Raw genomic sequence first — 22,789 nt, forward strand, 5'->3', positions numbered from 1 at the left:
AAGTCCATGCGCAGCTCCTTCTGATCAAAGCATCGATAACTTGTTTACAGAGGTCTTCCTTATCTTTCTTCAGTTTCAAAAGTCTCTCCGTTTCGATGGAGATCTTCATTTATTACCTCCTGCTTCGATTGAAAGTCCAGTTTAGAAAACTGTTTTATTTTAGATATGTAATCCTCCATGTTAAAAGTGCAAGCGAGAGGAAAAAATAAAGGATCGCTGCTTGTTGTCACTTCTTCTGCAGCCGAGTAGTCGCAAGAAGGATCACTAGCGCCCTCTACCACCAGGAGGCGGGAGTCATTTAATGACTCATATTTGACACACGCAGCTACGGTATATTAATAAAACATAGCTGCTTACTGTTCTTTTTAGCATATTCAATAGCTTGGACCTTAAATCCTACTGATTAGCTCTTAATCTTCTTCCCTTTATGCGATTTCAAATGATTGAAATCAGCCTCCTCCATTTTGAAAATGATGACAGGTGAAGTGTCACTCATGACGTGACGAGTTTGACCCGGCGGAAATTCTAGACATGCGCTAATAAAAATAATATTTTGCGAAATGAATTTGACCCGGCGTTAATCCTGAGCCGGCGGTCATGCTAAACATGTGCTAATTATGTTGAGAAACGAGTTTGACCTGGCAGTAATTCTAGGCAGGTGCCAGAGGTGGGTAGTAACGCGCTACATTTACTCCGTTACATTTACTTGAGTAACTTTTGGGATAAATTGTACTTCTTAGAGTAGTTTTTATGCAACATACTTTTACTTTTACTTGAGTATATTTATAGAGAAGAAACGCTACTTTTACTCCGCTCCATTTATCTACTTTTTTTTTAATCGATCTATTATTGTTTGTTTTGGTTTTTCAAAGTAGGAACTACACATGCCTGCGTTTCACCAATCACATGCAGTCACTGATGACGTTGGACCAATCAAACAAAACCAGGCGGTCACATGACCCGACTTAAACAAGTTGAAAAACTTATTGGAGTGTTACCATTTAGTGGTCAATTGTACGGAATATGTACTGTACTGTGCAATCTACTAATACAAGTTTTAATCAATCAAAAGTGTAAAGGAAAAAAGACACTTTTTATTTCAACCGTACTTCCCGTCAAAAGCCTAAAGACTGATCGCACAGTTCCTGTCTTCACAATAAAAGTGCCGCTCCATCGCCCCTGCGCTAACAAAATAAGAGTCTCCGAAAGCCAGCGCAAACAAGCTAGCAAGCTACGGAGTTTACCGCCAATGTATTTCTTGTAAAGTGTATAAAAAGGAATATGGAAGCTGGACAAATAAGATGCCAAAAACCAACGACTTTCATGTGGTATTAGACAGAAAAGAGGAACTTTTTTTCTCCTCCATTTGAAAACGTGGACGTTATCAGCACTATATGTCTGATTCCAATCAATGCAAGTCATCAGAATCAGGTAATACACCAACTTATATTCTTGTCTTCATGAAAGATAGGAATCTATATGTTAAACATGCATGTATATTCATTAAAACACCTTTAACATGACAACAAAAACAGCAAAATAAATACATATAAATTATATACTGTGTGTATGTATGTATGTATGTATGTATGTATATGTATATATGGTAGATCACCTCGACTTGGTCATTTATTAAGTAATTGATTAACGTTGAAAAACTTATTGGGGTGTTACCATTTAGTGGTCAATTGTACGGAATATGTACTGTACTGTGCAATCTAATAATACAAGTTTTAATCAATGCCTACTGAGCCTATGGTGCTGTTACGTTATTGTGGCTCAATGTGCCTTAATATTTTTTTTATTTTAATGTACTATTATTTAATATATATTATTGTTTTAGTTTCTTAAGACATTGCTATTTTTATGTTTTGTGCATTATTTGTTGCCATAATCATTAAACAAACAGGTTACTCATTAGTTACTCAGTACTTGAGTAGTTTTTTCACAACATACTTTTTACTTTTACTCAAGTAATTATTTGGATGACTATTCCTTACTTTTACTTGAGTAATAAATCTCTAAAGTAACAGTGTATTTGCGGCGGGCTTCGGGGAAGCTTCTATTGGGTTTCACTATGTAAAGCGCTTTGAGTCACTAGAGAAAAGCGCTATATAAATATAATTCACTTCACTTCACTTCACTACTCTTACCTGAGTACAATTTCTGGCTACTCTACCCTCCTCTGGCAGGCGCATACTATATACCCGCCGGTAATTCAAGGAAATACGGTAATGTCCAACACAGAATAAGTTAAAGTGAAATAACTTAGTTTTTAAGTATAAGTCAATAATGCTTGTCTTTCTCTCAGACAGACAGGGCTTTGCTGTCCCTAACACACGCACGGCACAGTGAGCTAACGTTACGCTAATAGTTCATTTAGCCTTCACCTCAAGGACTGCGAGCGAGCTGAGCTGCCCCTTATGTTTCTAGAATGTCAGCGGGGCTCATAGTGATGTTACTAGTAGTTGACTGGGAGGTGTTTATTATCAAGTTGCTAAACACACCTTTCTGCTCGCTCATTGTTTCATGCGCTCTGAATACGCACTGCTGATTGGCTGTTACCGCTCTGCGTGTAACCAATCAGGTGGATGTGTGGGTGGGACAATGCTGGGTGCTGCAGAGATGTACTGACAGAGGCAGAGGCAGAACTAAGCAGAGCAGCTTAAGACTTTTTTTAGGGACCGAATGTTACTTTTGGGACAGAGGACCCTATTGTATTTCTAAGGTTTTATTATTATACCGCCGCCTCTTTGAGCTTTTATTTGACCCCCTTAACATGCTTCAAAACTCACCAAATTTAACACACACATCAGGACTGGTGAAAATTGAGATCTAATAAAAAAAAAATCAAAACCACAAACTCAAAATTGTGCTTAGCGCCCCCTAGGAAAAAAAACAGACAAAACTGCTTGTAACTTCCGTTAAGAATGTCGTAGATACATGAAACAAAAACATCTATGTAGGTCTGACTTAGACCTAGATTTCTTACACTGACCTCCTTCAGCAAAAATCAACAGGAAGTTGGCAAAACCCCTTCAAAACAAACGTTTCCTAAAAAATGAAATTTTTGCCTCTTTGAGCTGTAATTTGACCCCCTTAAAATGCTTCAAAACTCACCAAACTGGGGACACACATCAGGACTGGCGAAAATTGCGATCTAATAAAAAAAAAAAAAAAAACTCAAAATTGCGCTCTAGCGCCCCCTAGGAATAAAACACAGACAAAACTGCTTGTAACTTTCGGGAGGAATGTCGTAGAGACATGAAACTAAAACCTCTATGTAGGTCTCACTTAGACCGACATTTCATTAATTGACATCCTTCAGCAAAAATCAACAGGAAGTTGGCAAATACTCCTTCAACACAAAAGTTTTGTAAAAACCCGTCACCTATTTTCAAACATTATCTCCTCTGAGCGCGTTTGTTGTGTCGGCTTCAAACTCGCACAGGAAAGAGATTGAACCCTTCTGATTAAAAGTTGCACAAAGCGTTTTTTCCAACTGCTCCGGTTTTGATTTTACGAGCCTTCAAAGAACCGCTGCGCTGCTGCCGTCTCAAGATGGCCGCTTAAAAGCAGGAAGCACCAGCGTGACCACACAATGCAGAGAAGGTAGGTAATGTGCGGGTAAAGATATGTGGACTGGGTGAAAGAAGGAGGCACCAGTTTGACTCCAGCATACAGAGAAGGTAGGTAATGTGCAGGTAAAGATATGTTGACTGGGTGAAAGAAGGAGGCACCAGTTTGACTCCAGCATACAGAGAAGGTAGGTAATGTGCAGGTAAAGATATGTTGACTGGGTGAAAGAAGGAGCTACCAGTTTGACTCCAGCATACAGAGAAGGTAGGTAATGTGCAGGTAAAGATATGTTGTCTGGGTGATGGCAGGAAGCACCAGCATGTATGGGTGAAAAAAAGAAGCACCAGTGTGACCCCAGGATGCAGGGAAGGTAGGTAAAGATATGTTGAATGGGTAAAGGCAGGAAACACCAGCAAACGTCGGTCCCGTCCATCGCTGCTTGCAGCTTTAATTTGTTTTTCTGTTTTGTTAAGACTTTAGTTTAGGCGGTGGCTCTTAAGGCGGACGTCTTAACAACAAAGCGCTGCGGAAACCCTGCTACTACCAGACGGAATGATACTGCTACTAGATGGAATGATACTGATAGGAGATGGAATGATAACAGGGTTCTTCCTTCCCCAGGTGTTGGAGGACTCCAGACAAATCCTGCTTTCAGCCAACTTGCAGCCCGAGGCTTCCTTCCCTCTGGATGACAAAGTCAAAGAAGGTGTGACTCGCTTGAAAGGTTGTTTGTGTATTATTTCCTAAAGCCCCCCCCCTCCCCCCCCTGCAGCTTACTCCCACGTGGTGGAGAACACGGCCTTCTTTGGCGACGTGGCGCTGCGCTTCCCGCGTATCGTGCACCACTACTACGACAGGAACGCCGACTGGGGGGGGCTGCTGCGCTGGGGGCTGCACTTTTGTAACCAGACGGGAGTTTTCGCGGGAGGAGCCCACCAACATGTACTCACGCTGGTAAGACCACTTCCTCTTTTCTTCTTCTCCACCACAACAGTGTCCAAGGTACCGCTCCTAGCTTGCTAATATTAGCATGCTCGCTTTTTTCACCGTTTTTCCTACATGTTAGTTGTTATTTTTTTAGCTAATTTTGTAGGTATACACCAGAGTCATATTTTGGTACTTGATGCATTCCAAGCATTCTTAACGTTTGTTTTTTGTAGTATTTGACACTTTTTTTGTTTAGCAGGTATACACTTCTGTGTCATATATTTTAGTATTTCACTGATGCTAACTGTTAGCATGCTCTTCTTAGCGTGTTGGCATGGCACTGTTAGCATGATAGCTCTTTTGCTCATTTTACCTGGTACACACCTCAGCGCCAAATACTTTATTTCTTGACAAATAGTACCTGTTAGCCTGCTAACGTTAATATGTTGGCTTTTTAGCTAATTTTGTAGGTATACATCAGATTCATATTTTGGTACTTTATGCATACGTATCCTGTTTATAATATTTTGTTAGATGTGCACCTCAGAGTTATATATTTTGGTATTTGTCAGGTTAAAACCACTGATGACATCTATTAAACAAAACAAAAGGCAAGGAATCAAACAGAAAGAGAATTCAATTTAGACTCCGATCTGAGGAGAGACCTGGCCACTGTACTCTCTGTACAGTCCTGCACCACGCTCTGACGAAAAAGGTTTACGTCTCCTCTTTTATTTAGATATTCAATGTTTACGCAACAACACGTCACAACAGAAATGGGGTGTATGTAAACAGTCATTGTTTTCGGCCACATTGAAGACAAAAGAAGAATATGCCTCGGGCTTGGGCTCATCCTGGATTCAGCTTCGGCTGGTACTTGAGGACAATAGGTGACCCCTCCCGTCTCTTTCCAACGTACACAGCGGAATTTTCCAAGACTTTGCTTGGTGCAACAATGACAGCTCTCATCTCTTCACTGGAAACTCAGAGTGGAAAGTTTTTTGATAATTTACATACAATTTTTCTGACAGTATTCAACCCTTTTTTTTAGCTAATTTAGCAGGTATACACTTCTGTGTCATATATTTTAGTATTTCACTAATGCTAACTGTTAGCATGCTCTTCTTAGCGTGTTGGCATGGCACTGTTAGCATGATAGCTCTTTTGCTCATTTTACCTGGTACACACCTCAGCGCCAAATACTTTATTTCTTGACAAATAGTACCTGTTAGCCTGCTAACGTTAATATGTTGGCTTTTTAGCTAATTTTGTAGGTATACATCAGATTCATATTTTGGTATTTTATGCATACTTATCCTGTTTATAATATTTTCTTAGATGTGCACCTCAGAGTTATATATTTTGGTATTTGTCAGGTTAAAACCACTGATGACATCTATTAAACAAAACAAAAGGTTAGGAATCAAACAGAAAGAGAATTCAATTTAGACTCAGATCTGAGGAGAGACCTGGCCACTGTACTCTCTGTACAGTCCTGCACTACGCTCTGACGAAAAAGGTTTACGTCTCCTCTTTTATTTAGATATTCAATGTTTACGCAACATCACGTCACAACAGAAATGGGGTGTATGTAAACAGTCATTGTTTTCGGCCACATTGAAGACAAAAAAAGAAGATGCCTCGGGCTTGGGCTCATCCTGGATTCAGTTTCGGCAGGTATTTGAGGAAAATAGATAACCCCTCCCGTCTCTTTCCAACGTACACAGCGGAATCTTCCAAGACTTTGCTTGGTGTAACAACAACAGCTCTCATCTGTTCACTGGAAACTCAGAGTGGAAAGTTTTTTGATAATTTACATACAATTTTTCTGACAGTATTCAACCCTTTTTTTTTAGCTAATTTAGCAGGTATACACTACTGTGTCATATATTTTAGTATTTCACTAATGCTAACTGTTAGCATGCTCTTCTTAGCGTGTTGGCGTGGTACTGTTAGCATGATAGCATTTTTGCTCATTTTACCTGGTACACACCTCAGCACCAAATACTTAATTTTTTGACAAATGGTACCTGTTAGCATGCTAATGTTAATATGCTGGCTTTTTTTAGATAATTTTAAATTTTTATGAACTGATTTCTTTTCCCCTGCATCAAATTATGCTGACAATTTTGTTGGGGAAGAAATTTCAGTGTATAAAAAAAAAAATCAGTGTTTAAAAAAATAATTCTGTATAAATGTAGTGTATTAAAATTCAGTGTAAAACTAATTCTGTGGAAATATTCAGTGTTTAAAAATTCTCTGGAAAAAAAAACATTGTTTAATTATTCAGTTTTTTAAAAACTATTTATAAAAATTAGTCTGAAAAGTATTTGTAAAAAAAAAATCGTTTTATGAAAATTACAATGTAAAAAAATTCAGTGTATAAAATGTCCGTGTTTTAAAAATCAATGTTTTAAAAATCAGGGTATAAAAATTCAGTGTTCAATTTTTTTTTTTAATAAAAGCTTTTTTAGACACTAATTTGATTTAACTTAATGTTTTGCATTTGAATTTTGTCAACTGATTTTGTTCGCATCAAAAACATTTGTTTTAAAAAAAAAAAGTAATGTTAGCAAATAAAAAAAAATTTGTTTAAAATTCATTGTATAAAAAATCATTGTTTAAAAATTCCATGTAAAACATTTCAGTGGAAATATTTGGTGTTTAAATGGGAACATTATCACAATTTCAAAATGGTTAAAAACAATAAAAATCAGTTCTCTGTGGCCTGTTTTATTTTTCGAAGTTTTTTTCAAAATTTTACACCTCCCGGAATATCCCTAAAAACTGCTTTAAAGTTCTTGATTTTCGCTATTTGCGATGCGACCGTCCATTTCCCTGTGATGTCATACAGTACTGCCAATGTAAACAACATGGCGGTTACCACAGCAAGATATAGCGACATTAGCTCGGATTCAGACTCGGATTTCAGCGGCTTAAGCGGTTCAACAGATTACGCATGTATTGAAACAGATGGTCGGAGTATGGAGGCAGATAGCGAAAACAAAATTGAAGAAGAAATTGAAGCTATTGGGCGTACCTAATGAAGTGCCCCATAGCATGGCTGCCTTATTAGCATCGCCGGTAAAATGTGCGGACCAAACGATCAGGACTTTCGCATCTAATGACACTGGAGCAACTTAAATCCATCGATTGGTAAGTGTTTGTTTCGCATTAAATGTGGGTATCTACTTTCAAATGTACATACAGCTAGCGTAAATGGCATGTTAGCATCGATTAGCATAGCATGTTAGCATCGATTAGCTGGCAGTCATGCCGCGACCAAATATGTCTGATTAGCACATAAGTCAACAACATCAACAAAACTCACCTTTGTGATTTCGTTGACTTAATGGTTGCAAATGCATCTGCAGGTTATCCATACATCTCTGTGCCATGTCTGTCTTAGCATCGCCGGTCAAATGTGGAGACACTCTGGTACATTCAATGGGGGTCTGGCGGCAGATTTCTTGCCAGTGGTGCAACTTGAATCCCTCCCTGTTAGTGTTGTTACACCCTCCGACAACACACCCACCAGGCATGATGTCTCCAAGGTTCCAAAAAATAGTTGAAAAAACAGAAAATAACAGAGCTGAGACCCGGTGTTTGTAATGTGTTGAAAATGAAAATGGCGGGTGTGTTACCTCGGTGACGTCACGTTCTGACGTCATCGCTAAAAGAGCGATAAACAGAAAGGCGTTTAATTTGCCAAAATTCACCCATTTAGAGTTCGGAAATCGGTAAAAAAAATACATGGTCTTTTTTCTGCACCATCAAGGTATATATTGACACTTACATAGGTCTGCTGATAATGTTCCCCTTTAAAAATTCTGTGTAAAAAAAAAAAAAGTGTTTAATTATTCAGTTTTAAAAATTTACTATAAAAAAATCATTGTAAAAAAAAATGTATGAAAATTATAGTGTAAAAAAATTCAGTGTATAAAATTTCTGTGTTTTAAAAATCAGCGTATGAAAATTCAGTGTTCAATTTGTCTTTATATTAAAAGCTTTTTTTGACACTAAATTATTGTAACCTAATGTTTTGCATTTGAATTTTGTCAACTGATTTTGTTCGCATCAAAAACATTTGTTTTAAAAAATAAAAAGCATTGTTACTAAATAAAAATGGTGTGTTTAAATTCATAGTTTAAAAAAAATCCTTGTTTAAAAATTCCATGTACAAAATTTCAGTGGAAATATTCGGTGTTTAAAAATTCTGTGTAAAAAAAAAAAATGTTTTTAATCATTCAGTTTTAAAAAATCAGTTTGTAAATATTCACTCTAAAAAAAATGATTGTGAAAAAAAAATGTTTTATGGAAATTACAGTGTAAAGAAATTCAGTGTATAAAATTTCCGTGTTTTAAAATTCAGTGTTAAATGTGTCTTTATAATAGCTTATTTTGACTCTAAATTATGTAACCTAATGTTTTGCATTTGAATTTTGTCAACTGATTTTGTTCGCATCAAAAACATTTGTTTAAAAAAAAAAGCATTGTTAGCAAATACAAAAATAGCGTTTAAAATTAATTGTATACAAAAATCATTGTTTAAAAATTCAGTGTAAAAAAAAAAGTGTATAAAATTCAGTGTATGAAGCTGAACATTTTCCTTTTCATACACATGAATTTTGCTAACACTTTTTTTTTTTCAATAAAATTGTCAACAGAAGAAAAAAAATCAGTTGACAAAATTCAAATGCAAACATTCACTTGATAATAAAGACACAATGAACCTTTGATTCTTGTCGTGCATGAAATACTGCAAAAGCAATACAATGGAGACCAGTTTGTTTACTATCTGAACAAATCAGACGCTTCCAAATAGCTGCAGAATAACTTTGTGTTCCAATCCTTCTGCTCTTGTGTCTTCTTCAGATGTCACAAGAGCTGGGAATCACCCAGAAATCTCCAGACTTCATCAACCCTTACCGGACTGAAAGAGATGATGTGAGTGGCCATAGACGGGCCTTGCAGTGCAAATACAAAAAGTCCACAAAAAAACAAATAAAAAAAACACAAAAAGAAAAGGGAAAGGTCAAGGCAAATAAAGGCGTGAGAGAGCACAGAGCTAATGCAACCAGCTGCCATTTATACATACAGCTACAAAAGTAAATTCACAAAAAATGAGTAATAAATCCTTTTTTCCTATACTTTGAAGTGGGCTTATACGACGGTGCGACTCATTTCTGGATTTTTCTCAACTGAAGCCTTAAAAAAAGTTGAAAAACACAAGCAAATACGCTGGGAAGTTCTTTAGTTTGTGCTTTGTCACCATCTTTTGGACGAGTTTGCTCCCTGCTGCAGTGTCCTTCCAGTAGTGTTTTTTTTTTTTTGCCCTCCAACGTAATCATCCGTAGCGTTTCTACTCGTGTGGATTCTTCATTCATCACTCCATGCAACATTTGAAGTTTTACAATATAACTAAAACAATTCTTACTTACTAAAGCTTCCCATGTGTTATGTCTGGAGGAGTGTTTTCATGCATATTTCTACATGCTATCGTAACGTACTGAAGCTAGCGTCGTATGCTAACAGGTTTACGCGTGTCTGTGTTAGTATTATTAAATTTTTGTATTCTTTCACTAATTTCTTAGTGAATTCACCAAAATGTCACGGTGGAGTTATTGAGTCTGGTGGCTTTTATAGGACCAGAACTTCATCAAAAAGCCAAATATCAATCAAAGTTTATTTATATAGCCCTCAATCACCAGTGTCTCAAAGGGCTGCACAAGTCATAATTATTCGCCATCAAAGACAAAAATAGACGGTTCCAAAATAAATTGTTGACGACGGAGCAGAAAATCGGTGAAAATAAAATGTTTAAGGAACTTAATAACAAGAACACAGACACTCGTAAACGAGAATGTAAAAGTAAGAATGGTTTTAGTTATATTGTAAAACTTACAAACATGGCTTGGAGTGATGAATGTAGAGTGGAACGCCATGGACGGCTAGAAGAGCGGAACAGCACTTCTACTTCCGGTTGAAAGGACTAGACAGAAGGACACTGCAGCAACTGCTGTGAGCGAAATCGTCCAAAAGATGGCGCTATAACACAAACAATAACACACTTTTTCACTGTCTTTGCTTTTAATCATTTTTAAACTACCGTATATGCATGATGGCCGCCAGCGAAGAAAAATATATCAATTAGCCGCACCGTGTTATAAACCGCTGGGTTCAAAGTGTAGAAAAAAATTGCGGCTAATAGTCAGGAATTGACCGTATGTGCGATGCCTCCTCAATGTGAACGCTCAGGCCACATTTCCTCATAAAAGACGGTTACAAAATAAATAGTTGCCGGCGGAGCAGAAAACAGCTGAAAATAAAATGTTTTAGGAACTTAAAAATAAGAACACAGACACGTGTTAGCATATTAGCTAACGAGGCTAGCCTGATTACATTTTGATAGCGCGTACAAATATGCATGAAAACATTTTACATGGGACACATTGATTAGTAAGAATGGTTTTAGTTGTATTGTAAAACTTACAAACGTGGCTTGGAGTGATGAATGAAGAGTAGAAACGCCATGGACGGCTAGAAAAGTGGAAAAGCACGTGCGATGCGTCCTCAATGTAAACGCTCAGGCCGCATTCCCCCATAAAAGACGGCAACAAAATAAATAGTTGACATCCAAGCAAAAAACAGGTGGAAATAAAATGTTTTAGGAACTTAATTAGAACACTCATAAACATGTTAGCATATTAGCTAACGCCGCTAGCCTGATTACATCTCGATAGCGCGTACAAATATGCATGAAAAAATAACACATGGGACATTTTAGTAGGTAAGAATGGTTTTAGTTATATTGTAAAACTTACAAACGTGGCTCAAAGTGATGAATGAAGAGTAGAAACGCCATGGACGGCTAGAAGTAAAGGGCACTTCTACTTGGGGTTGAAAGGTCGCATTCAACCGACCAGAAGGTCATCAAAAAGCGTCATTATTATTCGCCATAAAAGACGGTTACAAAATAAATAGTTGACGACGACAGAGCAGAAAACAGGTGAAAATAAAATGTTTTAGGAACTTAATAATAAGTACATACACTCATAAACGTGTTAGCATATTAGCTAACGACGCTAGCCTGATTACATCTCGATAGCGCGTACAAATATGCATGAAAACATCCCAAGTGGGACACTTTAGTAGGTAGGAATGGTTTTAGTTATATTGTAAAACTTACAAACGTGGCTCGGAGTGATGAATGAAGAGTAGAAACGCCATGGACGGCTGGGAGTAGACAGCACTTCTACTTGGGGTTGAAAGGTCGCTCAGGTCGCATTTAACCGACCAGAAGGTCATCAAAAAGCGTCATTATTATTCGCCATAAAAGATGGTTACAAAATAAATAGTTGACGACGACAGAGCAGAAAACAGGTGAAAATAAAATTTTTTGGGAACTTAATAATAAGCACACAGACACTCGTAAATGTGTTAGCATATTAGCTAACGACGCTAGCCTGATTACATCTCGGTAGTGCGTACAAATATGCATGAAAACATCCTACATGGGACACATTAGTAGGTAGGAATGGTTTTAGTTACATTGTAAAACTTACAAACGTGGCTCGGAGTGATGAATGAAGAGTAGAAACGCCATGGACGGCTGGAAAAGTGGAAAAGCATCTGCGATGCGTCCTCAATGTGAACGCTCAGGCCGCGTTTCCCCATAAAAGACGGCTACAAAATAAATAGTTGACATCCGAGCAAAAAACAGGTGGAAGTAAAATGTTTTAGGAACTTAATTAGAACACTCGTAAACGTGTTAGCATATTAGCTAACGACGCTACCTGATTACATCTCGATAGCGCGTACAAATATGCATGAAAAAATCTCACATGGGACATTTTAGTAGGTCAGAATGGTTTTAGTTATATTGTAAAACTTACAAACGTGGCTCAAAGTGATGAATGAAGAGTAGAAACGCCATGGACGGCTAGAAGAGTGGAAAAGCATGTGCGACGCGTCCTCAATGTGAACGCTCAGGCCGCATTTATCTGACCTGAACGCCATCGAAAAGCAATGAGCGTCATAATTATTCGCCATAAAAGTCAGTTGCAAAATAAATAGTTGCCGACGCAGCAGAAAACAGGTGAAAACAAAATGTTTTATGAACTTAATGATAAGCACACAGACACTCGTAAACGTGTTAGCATATTAGCTATCGAGGCTAGCCTGATTACATCTCGATAGCGCGTACAAATATGCATGAAAACATCCTACATGGGACACATTGGTAAGTAAGAATGGTTTTAGTTATATTGTAAAACTTACAAACGTGGCTCGGAGGGATGAATGAAGAGTAGAAACGCCATGGACGGCTGCGAAAGTGGAAAAGCATGTGCGATGCGTCCTCAATGTGGCCGCATTTCCCCATAAAAGACGGCTACAAAATAAATAGTTGACATTCGAGCAAAAAACAGGTCGAAATAAAATGTTTTAGGAACTTAATTAGAACACTCGTAAACGTGTTAGCATATTAGCTAACGACGCTAGCCTGATTACATCTCGATAGCGCGCACAAATATGCATGAAAACATCCCAAGTGGGACACTTTAGTTGGTAGGAATGGTTTTAGTTATATTGTAAAACTTACAAACGTGGCTCGGAGTGATGAATGAAGAGTAGAAACGCCATGGATGGCTGGAAAAGTGGAAAAGCATGTGCGATGCGTCCTCAATGTGAACGCTCAGGCCGCAATTCCCCATAAAAGACGGCTACAAAATAAATAGTTGACGACGACAGAGCAGAAAACAGGTGAAAATAAAATGTTTTAGGAACTTAATAATAAGCACACAGACACTCGTAAACGTGTTAGCATATTAGCTAATGACGCTAGCCTGATTACATCTCGATAGCGCGCACAAATATGCATGAAAAAATAACACATGGGACACATTAGTAGGTAGGAATGGTTTTAGTTATATTATAAATCTTACAAACGTGGCTCAAAGTGATGAATGAAGAGTAGAAACGCCATGGACGGCTGGAAAAGTGGAAAAGCATGTGCGATGCGTCCTCTGTGAATGCTCAGGCCGCATTTCCCTATAAAAGACGGCTACAAAATAAATAGTTGACATCGGAGCAAAAAAACAGGTCGAAATAAAATGTTTTAGGAACTTAATAATAAGCACACAGACACTCGTAAACGTGTTAGCATATTAGCTAATGACGCTAGCCTGATTACATCTCGATAGCGCGTACAAATATGCATGAAAAAATCCCACATGGGACATTTTAGTAGGTAGGAATGGTTTTAGTTATATTGTAAAACTTACAAACGGGGCACAAAGTGATGAATGAAGAGTAGAAACGCCATGGACGGCTGGAAAAGTGGCAAAGCATCTGCGATGCGTCCTCTGAATGCTCAAGCCGCATTTCCCTATAAAAGACGGCTACAAAATAAATAGTTGACATCGGAGCAAAAAAACAGGTCGAAATAAAATGTTTTAGGAACTTAATAATAAGCACACAGACACTCGTAAACGTGTTAGCATATTAGCTAGCGAGGCTAGCCTGATTACATCTCGATAGCGCGTACAAATATGCATGAAAACATCCCACATGGGCCATTTTAGTAGGTCAGAATGGTTTTAGTTATATTGTAAAACTTACAAACGTGGCTCGGAGTGGTGAATGAAGAGTAGAAACGCCATGGACGGCTAGAAGTAAAGGGCACTTCTACTTGGGGTTTAAAGGTCGCCCAGGTCGCATTCAACCGACCAGAAGGTCATCAAAAAGCAAAAAGCCTCATTATTATTCGCCATAAAAGAAGGTTACAAAATAAATAGTTGACGACGACAGAGCAGAAAACAGGTGAAAATAAAATGTTTTAGGAACTTAATAATAAGTACACACACTCATAAACCTGTTAGCATATTAGCTAATGATGCTAGCCTGATTACATCTCGATAGCGCTTACAAATATGCATGAAAACATCCCAAGTGGGACATTTTAGTAGGTCAGAATGGTTTTAGTTATATTGTAAAACTTACAAACGTGGCTCGGAGTGATGAATGAAGAGTAGAAACGCCATGGACGGCTGGAAAAGGGGAAAAGCATGTGCGATGCGTCCTCTGTGAATGCTCAGGCCGCATTTCCCTATAAAAGACGGCTACAAAATAAATAGTTGACATCCGAGCAAAAAACAGGTGGAAATAAAATGTTTTAGGAACTTAATTTGAACACTCATAAACATGTTAGCATATTAGCTAATGACGCTAGCCTGATTACATCTCGATAGCGCGTACAAATATGCATGAAAAAATAACACATGGGACATTTTAGTAGGTCAGAATGGTTTTAGTTATATTGTAAAACTTACAAACGTGGCTCAAAGTGATGAATGAAGAGTAGAAACGCCATGGACGGCTGGGAGTACACAGCACTTCTACTTGGGGTTGAAAGGTCGCTCAGGTCGCATTCAACCGACCAGAAGGTCATCAAAAAGCAAAAAGCGTCATTATTATTCGCCATAAAAGATGGTTACCAAATAAATAGTTGACGACGACAGAACAGAAAACAGGTGAAAATAAAATGTTTTAGGAACTTAATAATAAGTACACACACTCATAAACGTGTTAGCATATTAGCTAATGATGCTAGCCTGATTACATCTCGATAGCGCGTACAAATATGCATGAAAAAATAACACATGGGACATTTTAGTAGGTAGGAATGGTTTTAGTTATATTGTAAAACTTACAAACGTGGCTCGGAGTGATGAATGAAGAGTAGAAACGCCATGGACGGCTGGAAAAGGGGAAAAGCATCTGCGATGCGTCCTCTGTGAATGCTCAGGCCGCATTTCCCTATAAAAGACGGCTACAAAATAAATAGTTGACATCGGAGCAAAAAACAGGTCGAAATAAAATGTTTTAGGAACTTAATAATAAGCACACAGACACTCGTAAACGTGTTAGCATATTAGCTAATGACGCTAGCCTGATTACATCTCGATAGCGCGTACAAATATGCAAGAAAAATCCCACATGGGACATTTTAGTAGGTCAGAATGGTTTTAGTTATATTGTAAAACTTACAAACGTGGCTCGGAGTGGTGAATGAAGAGTAGAAACGCCATGGACGGCTAGAAGTAAAGGGCACTTCTACTTGGGGTTTAAAGGTCGCCCAGGTCGCATTCAACCGACCAGAAGGTCATCAAAAAGCAAAAAGCCTCATTATTATTCGCCATAAAAGAAGGTTACAAAATAAATAGTTGACGACGACAGAGCAGAAAACAGGTGAAAATAAAATGTTTTAGGAACTTAATAATAAGTACACACACTCATAAACCTGTTAGCATATTAGCTAATGATGCTAGCCTGATTACATCTCGATAGCGCTTACAAATATGCATGAAAACATCCCAAGTGGGACATTTTAGTAGGTCAGAATGGTTTTAGTTATATTGTAAAACTTACAAACGTGGCTCGGAGTGATGAATGAAGAGTAGAAACGCCATGGACGGCTGGAAAAGGGGAAAAGCATGTGCGATGCGTCCTCTGTGAATGCTCAGGCCGCATTTCCCTATAAAAGACGGCTACAAAATAAATAGTTGACATCCGAGCAAAAAACAGGTGGAAATAAAATGTTTTAGGAACTTAATTTGAACACTCATAAACATGTTAGCATATTAGCTAATGACGCTAGCCTGATTACATCTCGATAGCGCGTACAAATATGCATGAAAAAATAACACATGGGACATTTTAGTAGGTCAGAATGGTTTTAGTTATATTGTAAAACTTACAAACGTGGCTCAAAGTGATGAATGAAGAGTAGAAACGCCATGGACGGCTGGGAGTACACAGCACTTCTACTTGGGGTTGAAAGGTCGCTCAGGTCGCATTCAACCGACCAGAAGGTCATCAAAAAGCAAAAAGCGTCATTATTATTCGCCATAAAAGATGGTTACCAAATAAATAGTTGACGACGACAGAACAGAAAACAGGTGAAAATAAAATGTTTTAGGAACTTAATAATAAGTACACACACTCATAAACGTGTTAGCATATTAGCTAATGATGCTAGCCTGATTACATCTCGATAGCGCGTACAAATATGCATGAAAAAATAACACATGGGACATTTTAGTAGGTAGGAATGGTTTTAGTTATATTGTAAAACTTACAAACGTGGCTCGGAGTGATGAATGAAGAGTAGAAACGCCATGGACGGCTGGAAAAGGGGAAAAGCATCTGCGATGCGTCCTCTGTGAATGCTCAGGCCGCATTTCCCTATAAAAGACGGCTACAAAATAAATAGTTGACATCGGAGCAAAAAACAGGTCGAAATAAAATGTTTTAGGAACTTAATAATAAGCACACAGACACTCGTAAACGTGTTAGCATATTAGCTAATGACGCTAGCCTGATTACATCTCGATAGCGCGTACAAATATGCAAGAAAAATCCCACATGGGACATTTTAGTAGGTCAGAATGGTTTTAGTTATATTGTAAAACTTACAAACGGGGCTCGGCGTGGTGAATGAAGAGTAGAAACGCCATGGACGGCTAGAAGTAAAGGGCACTTCTACTTGGGGTTGAAAGGTCGCCCAGGTCGTATTCAACCGACCAGAAGGTCATCAAAAAGCCTCATTATTATTCGCCATAAAAGACGGTTACAAAATAAATAGTTGACGACGACAGAGCAGAAAACAGGTGAAAATAAAATGTTTTAGGAACTTAATAATAAGCACACAGACACTCGTAAACGTGTTAGCATATTAGCTAATGACGCTAGCCTGATTACATCTCGATAGCGCGTACAAATATGCATGAAAACATCCCAAGTGGGACACTTTAGTAGGTCAGAATGGTTTTAGTTATATTGTAAAACTTACAAACGTGGCTCAAAGTGATGAATGAAGAGTAGAAACGCCATGGACGGCTGGGAGTAGACAGCACTTCTACTTGGGGTTGAAAGGTCGCTCAGGTCGGAAGGTTATCAAAAAGCGATAAGCCTCATAATTATTTGCCATAAAAGACGGTTCCAGAATAAATACTTGACGACGGAGCTGAAAAACGGGTGAAAATAAAATGTTTTTAGGAACTTGCGTGGAAGTTCCACTACTCCAATGTGAACCTAGCCTAACATGTCTGACATGTAGACCGTGGCAAGACTTGCCGTGTTAAAGTCTATTCTCTGAGCAGCAGACTAACATGGTCATGTTTCCTGCTTCTAGTCCCGACTCTAGCAGCAGCATTTTGATGATGTATTTAGTGTGGCGGCATCAAAGGTGGAAGAGCCATCTGCTGTTTACACTTGTTGTCATGTTGTTGTTTACACATGTTGTCATGGCGATCTCCCTCCCCCGACTGCAGGTGCTCCATACGGCGGAGGCCTTCCAGAAGATCCTCAGGGAGGAGGAGAAGAGGAGGAGGAAGGAGGAGAAGAGGAAAGAAATCAGGAAAGGGCCTCGCATCTCTCGCTCTCGCAACGAACTGTAACCACGCCAGCGGGAGGAGAGGGGAGGAGAGGAGAGACCGGGCGGGTCACAAGGTCGACTCTGGTGAGGAGGAGGGAAATGGAAGCCGTCATCGCTTTATCATCACAGGTGCATTGTGGGAAATCCAAATGGAACATCTCCACATGACTGGAAGTTGTCAAATGTTGCTGACAGAAGGTCAGAATCACTGCAGGAAGGCAGGAGAAGTCTCTAAAAAGGAGTTTGGATCATTGAGGCTTGAGATATGTTGGCATGATGTACAACATAGGAAACACATGTTGGAATGATGTACAACATGTTGGCATGATGTACAACATAGGAAACACATGTTGGAATGATGTACAACATAGGAAACCACATGTTGGAATGATGTACAACATGGGTAACAACATGTTGGAATGATGTACAACATAGGAAACATGTTAGAATGATGTACAACATAGGAAACGTGTTCGAATGATGTACAACATGGGTAACATGTTGGAATGATGTACAACATAGGAAACATGTTAGAATGATGTACAACATGGGTAACAACATGTTGGAATGATGTACAACATGGGTAACATGTTGGAATCATGTACAACATGGGTCATAACATGTTGGAATCATGTACAACAGGGGTCATAACATGTTGAAATCATGTACAACAGGGGTCATAACATGTTGGAATGATGTACAACATAGGAAACATGTTAGAATGATGTACAACATGGGTAACAACATGTTGGAATGATGTACAACAGGGGTCATAACATGTTGGAATCATGTACAACAGGGGTCATAACATGTTGGAATCATGTACAACATGGGTCATAACATGTTGAAATCATGTACAACAGGGGTCATAACATGTTGGAATGATGTACAACAGGGGAAACATGTTGGAATGATGTACAACAGGGGTAACAACATGTTGGAATGATGTACAACAGGGGTAACAACATGTTGGAATGATGTACAACAGGGGTCATAACATGTTGGAATGATGTACAACAGGGGTCATAACATGTTGGAATGATGTACAACAGGGGTCATAACATGTTGGAATGATGTACAACATAGGAAACACATGTTGGAATGATGTACAGCATGGGTAACAACATGTTGGAATGATGTACAACATGGGTAACAACATGTTGGAATGATGTACAACATGGGTAACATGTTGGAATCATGTACAACAGGGGTCATAACATGTTGGAATCATGTACAACAGGGGTCATAACATGTTGGAATGATGTACAACAGGGGTCATAACATGTTGGAATGATGTACAACAGGGGAAACATGTTGGAATGATGTACAACAGGGGTAACAACATGTTGGAATGATGTACAACAGGGGAAACATGTTGGAATGATGTACAACGGGAAACATGTTGGAATGATGTACAACATGGGTAACATTTTGGAATGATGTACAACATGGGTAACATGTTGGAATCATGTACAACAGGGGTAACAACATGTTGGAATGATGTACAACAGGGGTAACAACATGTTGGAATGATGTACAACAGGGGTAACAACATGTTGGAATGATGTACAACGGGTAACAACGGCGTCTTCAATCTGGTCTGCAAGACCTTCTGACTTTAATAAGGAATTTCACCACAAAGTGTTTTTCAAATTAAATTTAAATATATGTCTGTTACGCAGAATGTGTGATCAATGCTAGTGAAGTATGTCAATGACCAAGAATTGCACATTGTAATGAAATTAGCAAAGCATTAAATGACACGATCCAAACAACCTTCCCTAGTCATGGTGCAAAAACAAAAAAATCCAAGCAACACAAAAAGTCAACACAGATGGTCACACTTAACACAAACTGCTCGCTGTAATTTGTGGATATTATAAAACATGTCCAACTATCATACAAATTCCAGGTGACACCCATTTAAATCTCCTACAAAACACTCTCCTCACTTCACCACTTTTGGTGCATTTTCACTGCTTGATATTTGTGATTGATTACAAAACTTTAAGGAGTCAAACTTTGACATACTCTTAATATCCAGTTATATTTTCAAACCTGTTGTGAAGAGAAAGGAGGATATCTTTATAATCTGATGTGTCACATCTGTAGAAACTTCAACCAACCATAGCATTAGATTAATATATGTACACATATGTATAGGTTTGTATATATATATATATATATATATATATATATATATATATATATATATATATATATATATATATATATATATGTGTGTGTGTGTTCTACATGTCAGACATGTTAGGCGTATATAATTTGTGGATGCATGTTTGTGTGTAAGCCTGCAGTGTGTATCTGTCCAGCGGCCTTGCTGTTCTTGCCAGTCAGTCCAAAGTCAAAAACAACAGGTGTGTGTCCATGAGAGACAAGAATGGAGTTTGTTGTGTCTTCGTCATACTGTCCCTCGGAAGAGTCTCCAAGCCAGGGAAACAATCCAAGTAAGAATGTTTTGTATGCCGGTGAAAATAAAAATGTGCTTGACTGGTCCTCAAATTCATCCTGCAGGGCAGACAGTCCGATGTGATCCACAGTTCTTCCCGCATCCTCCAATCATTTGGGCTACTTTGAAGACTGCCAGCAACTTCCAGTTTGTGGACAAACCAAAGCAAGGCTTACTCCAATCAGCAGAAGTCCTGTTGTCATCATTCCAAATAAGTAGACATCTTCACCTCCACTGGAAGGTCGGCAGGAACGCGTCACTCCTTCTTCTCCCAAGAGTCTGCGGTCTGTCCAGCAACAAGCGCTCCGTCACCACAAGCAGGTTCCCCCAAACCAAAGATCTTGTCAAATTGGTTGAGGCCAGTTAAATAGTTCCAATGTTTAGATTTGGAGAGCAGAGCAAGAAGAAAGTAAAGAGAAAGAAGCAAGCAGGAGAGGGAAGAGGTTGAAAGCCCGAGAGAAAGGATGAAGCTTATTGTACCATATGTCCCGGCAAGAAATCTGCCTTCAAAGGACTCCGGCTTATTAGTGATTCCCAAAGCCCAAAAAAAGTCTGCGGGCTATAGAGCGTTTTCCGTTCGGGCTCCAGTACTCTGGAATGCCCTCCCGGTAACAGTTCGCGATGCCACCTCAGTAGAAGCATTTAAGTCTCACCTTAAAACTCATTTGTATACTCTAGCCTTTAAATAGACTCCCTTTTTAGACCAGTTGATCTGCCGTTTCTTTTCTTTTTCTTCTATGTCCCACTCTCCCGTGTGGAGGGGGTCCGGTCCGATCCGGTGGCCATGTACTGCTCGCCTGTGTATCGGCTGGGGACATCTCTGCGCTGCTGGTCCGCCTACGCTTGGGATGGTTTCCTGCTGGCTCCGCTGTGAACGGGACTCTCGCTGCTGTGTTGGATCCTCTTTGGACTGGACTCTCGCGACTGTGTTGGATCCATTGTGGATTGAACTTTCACAGTATCATGTTAGACCCGCTCGACATCCATTGCTTTCCTCCTCTCCAAGGTTCTCATAGTCATCATTGTCACCGACGTCCCACTGGGTGTGAGTTTTCCTTGCCCTTATGTGGGCCTACCGAGGATGTCGTAGTGGTTTGTGCAGCCCTTTGAGACACTAGTGATTTAGGGCTATATAAGTAAACATTGATTGATTGATTGAAGGTGAGCAAAATCTTTGCATTTCAACTTTTTCCCTAAAATACACAATGAGGCTTTAAAAAAGGGGCTCTGACTCTCCGTGGCAAAATAACAACAAAGCAAAAGGCAGCAGAAAATAGCATCTGAGATCATTATTGTGATGAATACTTGTTGACTTCAGTGAGGACGACCTTCAGAGTCCTTCTGTGACCTCGCTCTCCTTTACACTTCCTGTTATTTTACTCAATTATAAACTTTGACCAAATACTATTAAAATGTATGTCAATAAAGCAAATGCAAACTATGAAACAAATGAGTAAAATACTGAAAAGTACAGTTAGGCTCTCGTTAGTCAAATGACATGAAAAATGACTTTAATAAAGTGTTCTGCCCTCACTGTAGGTGTTGGTGTTATACAGCCTGGCAGACAGATAACAAACTATCCAAGACGTCTATTAAAGTTCCAAAGAAGATGAATCCATCCAGGCTCTTTATTAGGAACCGATGTCCCTTTGGGACAGAGGACACTATTGAATTTCTAAGGTTTTATTATTATTATTATTATTTATTATTATACCCCCTTAACATGCTTCAAAACTCACCAAATTTAACACACACATCAGGACTGGCGAAAATTGCGATATAATCAAAAACTCAAAACTGCGCTCTAGCGCCCCCTAGGAAAAAACACAGACAAAACTGCTTGTAACTTCCGTTAGAAATGTCATAGAGACATGAAACAAAAACCTCTTTGTAGGTCTGACCTAGACCTAGATTTCATACAATGGCCTCCTTCAGCAAAAATCAACAGGAAGTTTGCAAAAACCCCTTCAAAACAAAAGTTCCCTAAAAAAATGTAATTTTTGCCTCTTTGAGCTGTAATTTGACCCGCTTAAAATGCTTCAAAACTCACCAAACTTGACACACACATCAGGACTGGTGAAAATTGCATTCTTATAAAAAAAAAAACAACCCAAAACTCAAAATTGAGCTCTAGCGCCCCCTAGGAAAAAACACAGACAAAACTGCTTGTAACTTCCGTTAGAAATGTCATAGAGACATGAAACAAAAACCTCTCTGTAGGTCTGACCCAGACCTAGATTTCATACAATGGCCTCCTTCAGCAAAAATCAACAGGAAGTTTGCAAAAACCCCTTCAAATCAAAAGTTCCCTAAAAAATGTCATTTTTGCCTCTTTGAGCTGTAATTTGACCCGCTTAAAATGCTTCCAAACTCACCAA

The 22,789-nt window shown here is 38.8% G+C and overlaps 1 protein-coding gene and 1 long non-coding RNA gene across 4 annotated transcripts in view; both read left to right on the forward strand.

Annotated features, from left to right (window-relative positions):
* LOC133541301 (coiled-coil domain-containing protein 134-like) overlaps positions 1-19,719 on the forward strand; it is a 42,441-nt gene extending 22,722 nt beyond the window's left edge. Inside the window, exons 4-8 of one of the 3 annotated variants that reach the window (XR_009803832.1) lie at positions 4,201-4,285; positions 4,352-4,533; positions 9,382-9,453; positions 17,841-18,556; positions 18,653-19,719. Coding sequence is in view for 1 of the 3 variants with exons in the window: in XM_061884635.1 (XP_061740619.1) it covers positions 4,201-4,285; positions 4,352-4,533; positions 9,382-9,453; positions 17,841-17,966 (465 nt within the window). In the remaining 2 variants the exon portion in view is untranslated. Of the gene's footprint in view, positions 1-4,200; positions 4,286-4,351; positions 4,534-9,381; positions 9,454-17,840 lie in introns of all 3 variants that reach the window. The other 2 variants (XR_009803833.1, XM_061884635.1) reach the window with 2 other exon arrangements.
* A 493-nt stretch (positions 19,720-20,212) lies between these two features.
* LOC133541306 (uncharacterized) lies at positions 20,213-22,520 on the forward strand. Its single transcript, XR_009803835.1, has 2 exons — positions 20,213-20,409; positions 20,477-22,520. It is a non-coding gene; the product is annotated as an uncharacterized LOC133541306 (long non-coding RNA).
* The last annotated feature ends 269 nt before the right edge of the window (positions 22,521-22,789 follow it).

The sequence above is a fragment of the Nerophis ophidion genome, linkage group LG23 (assembly GCF_033978795.1).
Source record: "Nerophis ophidion isolate RoL-2023_Sa linkage group LG23, RoL_Noph_v1.0, whole genome shotgun sequence".
NCBI classification, from domain to species: domain Eukaryota; kingdom Metazoa; phylum Chordata; class Actinopteri; order Syngnathiformes; family Syngnathidae; genus Nerophis; species Nerophis ophidion.